The sequence below is a fragment of the Notolepis coatsorum genome, assembly GCF_963971535.1.
Source record: "Notolepis coatsorum genome assembly, chromosome: 12".
Lineage (NCBI taxonomy): Eukaryota > Metazoa > Chordata > Actinopteri > Aulopiformes > Paralepididae > Notolepis > Notolepis coatsorum.
In genome coordinates this window covers 40185294-40188890 of record NC_140176.1, presented here as the reverse complement: position 1 = coordinate 40188890, position 3597 = coordinate 40185294, and the positions used below count along the sequence as shown (strand labels likewise).

Below are 3597 nucleotides of genomic sequence, written 5' to 3'. Positions count from 1 at the left end.
CATGTTGTACTTCAGTTGTACTTTAGTTTGTATATTGTATATTTGTATACTGTTTGGACTTTTTTTTTTATTTATTTTTTATATACAGTACTGTATGACGCACATTCTCAGGGGGCTCATACAGAACCAAGCATTTCACTAGTGTTATACATGTGCTTAAAATGTTAAAATGTATGATGAACCTAATCTGGTAGAAAATGCACAGCACTTCCAACGCTGTAGGTGGCAGCACGGGTAACCATGTCAGTTTTGGCAAGAGAAGAACAAGACGACACCTACGCATGCGCATCCTAAATCTACGTCAGCTCTCTAGTCTCTACCATCAACACGCCACAGAGCTACGTGGCTTTAAGTTCTCTCCGTTTTTCGACCCTTTTTCTGGAAACGACCTCTCCGACACAGGTATTGTACATTATTTACGTCTATCGCATACTTTGGTCTTCATTATTGTCTCATTATGTTAGATTTTCAGACGGACACAACTGGGTTGTTACCTAATGCTACCTCGCTAGTTTAACGTCACTTCAAGCTAACGTCAACCCAATTTAACGAGATATATTCTGGGAGGATACATTAGATATCGAAGTTGGCAAGTACGTTAGCTGTGAACTTGTGAAACCAGATTGTTGTGATTTCTTGAGCACTCAACAGAGGCTGACCTGTGACTTCTAACGTGTCTTCTGCAGCCACAGCACCATGGACCAGGTCATGCAGTTTGTTGAGCCCAGTCGGCAGTTCGTCAAGGACTCGATAAGACTCGTGAAGAGATGCACTAAACCAGACAGAAAAGGTAATGTAATCAACCCCCTCTCTTTTGATTAGGCTACATCTGCCTTGGGATGATGTAAGTAGGTGTTCACTCAGTACAAAGCCAGCTATGCTACATCAACTTAAGGGACACCAATAAGCTCAACAAGCTGGTGAGGAAGGTTAGCTCCGTGGTGGCAGTCGAACTGGTCAAACTAGATGTGGTGGCAGAGAGGAGGATCAGGAAGCTGGCCACTATCCTTCTCATCTAAGGAACGATATATTCAGATACAACATTTGTATTTCCTATATTTATTGAGAGTAACATATAATATAACCGATAGGGCATATAAGATACACTATACGACTAAGGTACCCATGTACATGTCAAAATACTTCCCAAAGGTCAGTGAATACCACGACCACAACACCAGAGGAAGCTCAACAAATCATGTCAAACCCAGATTCGGCTCAAACAAGGGACTAAACACGTTTCGCAATTATGCCACATCAATGTGGAACGCCCTACCCAAAGCTGTAAAGGAATGTGAATCCCTACCCACATTCAAAACCGCTCTTAAAGGGGAACTATCTTAAATTGCCTTTTTGAGTGTTTAGCATTGTTTCCTAGCTATGTGAACTTATATTAATATGATCTATGTCTCAAAATTCTCATATTGGCGCATTCTTCCAATTCTCCTCTCACAATATTCACCCTCACTGAACTGAGTCATTTGAAAATGTGCGTGATATGTGATGTCAGAAAGACACCGCTGCATGTTAATGTTCAGGTGGCGGGGCCGTGGCGCAGTGGTTTAGGAGCCCAGGCGCAAAACGGCTTGAGATCTTGAGGTAGAAAAATGCTGTTTTTGAGGACTTGATTAGAAATACAAAACAATGAATAAAAAAAATATATATATTACAGAGGTGTTCCATAGACTCACAGGAATTGTGTAAAAGTGCCCAAATAGTGAAAGAAATAGTAAAAATAGTTCCCCTTTAAAGAGCACCTACGGGAGGCTGCAATTCAAAACTGGCCACCGTAAATGTCCAAACGCCCCCACCCCCTCCTAATAGACAGTCTCCTCCCCACCGCATGTGTATAATTATTCTCTCCCCACCGTATGTATATTTCTCTCACACCCACCCACCCCCTCCTAATAGACGGTCTCCTCTCCACCGTATGTATATATTCTCTCCCCACTATGTATATTTCTCTCCCACCCACCCACCCCCTCCTAATGTACAGTCCCCTCCCCATCATATGTATATACTCTGTCAGGATCTATGGGTATTGGGTAACAGTACTGTATATTTGCATGTCGTATATGTCACAAATGTAACTGTACTAAATATCTGTGTCATGTATGTTGTGTATGTCATAAATGTCACTATGAATTGAAAATGGGGGACCCTGATGTAAACAAGACAAACGTCTTTCTCTGGTCTGCATCCCCTTAACAATTGTGTGTATTGAGCCGTACTGTATTGTACCCATTCTGCAATCTGTTAAATAAAGTTTTCATTCATTCATTCACAGACCCTCATCTGCACCTTTTGTATTCTTTACATTGTTTATTTTTTCTCAGTGTTATATTCAGAGACAATTCTATTACCTATATTTATGTCTTTCTACTATTGCCCTGCCCATAGGTACCCCCTTTACCCCCCTCCCCCATGCTGCTATGATGCCTGCATTTCCCCCCAAGGGGATCAATAAAGGAATATCTTATTTTAACATGGTAGATGCTGGTATTGACACCTTTCCCGGCATCTTCTCCGCTGTTATTTCCTCAGAGTTCCAGAAGATCGCCATGGCAACAGCGATCGGTTTCGCCATCATGGGTTTTATCGGTTTCTTTGTCAAACTCATCCACATCCCCATCAACAACATCATTGTGTAAGTAGGCTGTGAGTCACTGCACCGCGTCCACGTGCAGCAGTAGGTGGGGTCAGTCTGGAGGGTGTCGGGGGCGAACAAAAGGTCACACAGGAGGGTGGTGTATTCCAGCTGTGAGTTGGTGAGCGAAGGGTAGCTGATATTACATCTACGGTGCCCACCATCCTGCATAAAAGTGACCTCCTCTCTTAGTGCCTTGAGCAAGGCACTAAACCCCAAACACTGCTCCAGGGCGCTGCACTGCGCTCCGAGCTCTCTAATGAAATGCATACAGTATGTGTGGGGGACTGTGTGTGCAACTAGGAGGGAGATATGAGGACTGTGTGTAACTAGGAGGGATATGAAGACTGTGTATGTGTAACTAGGAGGGATATGAGGACTGTATGTGCAACTAGGAGGGATATAAGGACTGTATGTAAATGGTAAATGGCTGCTTTTTTATATAGCGCTTTTATCCAAAGCGCTTTACAATTTGTTACTTACATATTACCCACTCACACACCGACGGCGGAGGCGACCATGCAAGGTGCCAACCTGCTCATCGGGAGCAATTAGGGGTTAAGTGTCTTGCTCAAGGACACATCGACACGCTTCCCAGGAGGAGCGGGAATCGAACCGGGAACCTCCGAATTGCCAGACGACTGCTCTACCTCCTGAGCCATGTCGCCCCCCTAATGGGTAACTAGGAGGGATATGAGGACTGTGTGTATGTGCAACTAGGAGGGATATGAGACTGTATGTGTAACTAGGAGGGATATGAGGACTGTATGTAACTAGGAGGGATATGAGGACTGTGTGTAACTAGGAGGGATATGAGGACTGTGTGTATGTGTAACTAGGAGGGATATGAAGACTGTATGTGCAACTAGGAGGGATATAAGGACTGTATGTGTAACTAGGAGGGATATGAGGACTGTGTGCAACTAGGAGGGATATGAGACTGTGTATGT

The 3597-nt window shown here is 43.8% G+C and overlaps 1 protein-coding gene across 1 annotated transcript; it reads left to right on the top strand.

The window, feature by feature from the left end:
* Positions 1-267: 267 nt before the first annotated feature.
* Positions 268-2651, top strand: sec61g (SEC61 translocon subunit gamma; the record flags this gene model as incomplete). Its single annotated transcript, XM_084325683.1, has 3 exons — positions 268-402; positions 687-790; positions 2545-2651. Exons 2-3 carry the CDS (start codon positions 697-699, stop codon positions 2649-2651), a joined length of 201 nt encoding a protein of 66 aa, XP_084181809.1. The 5' UTR covers positions 268-402; positions 687-696.
* Between the last annotated feature and the right edge of the window lie 946 nt (positions 2652-3597).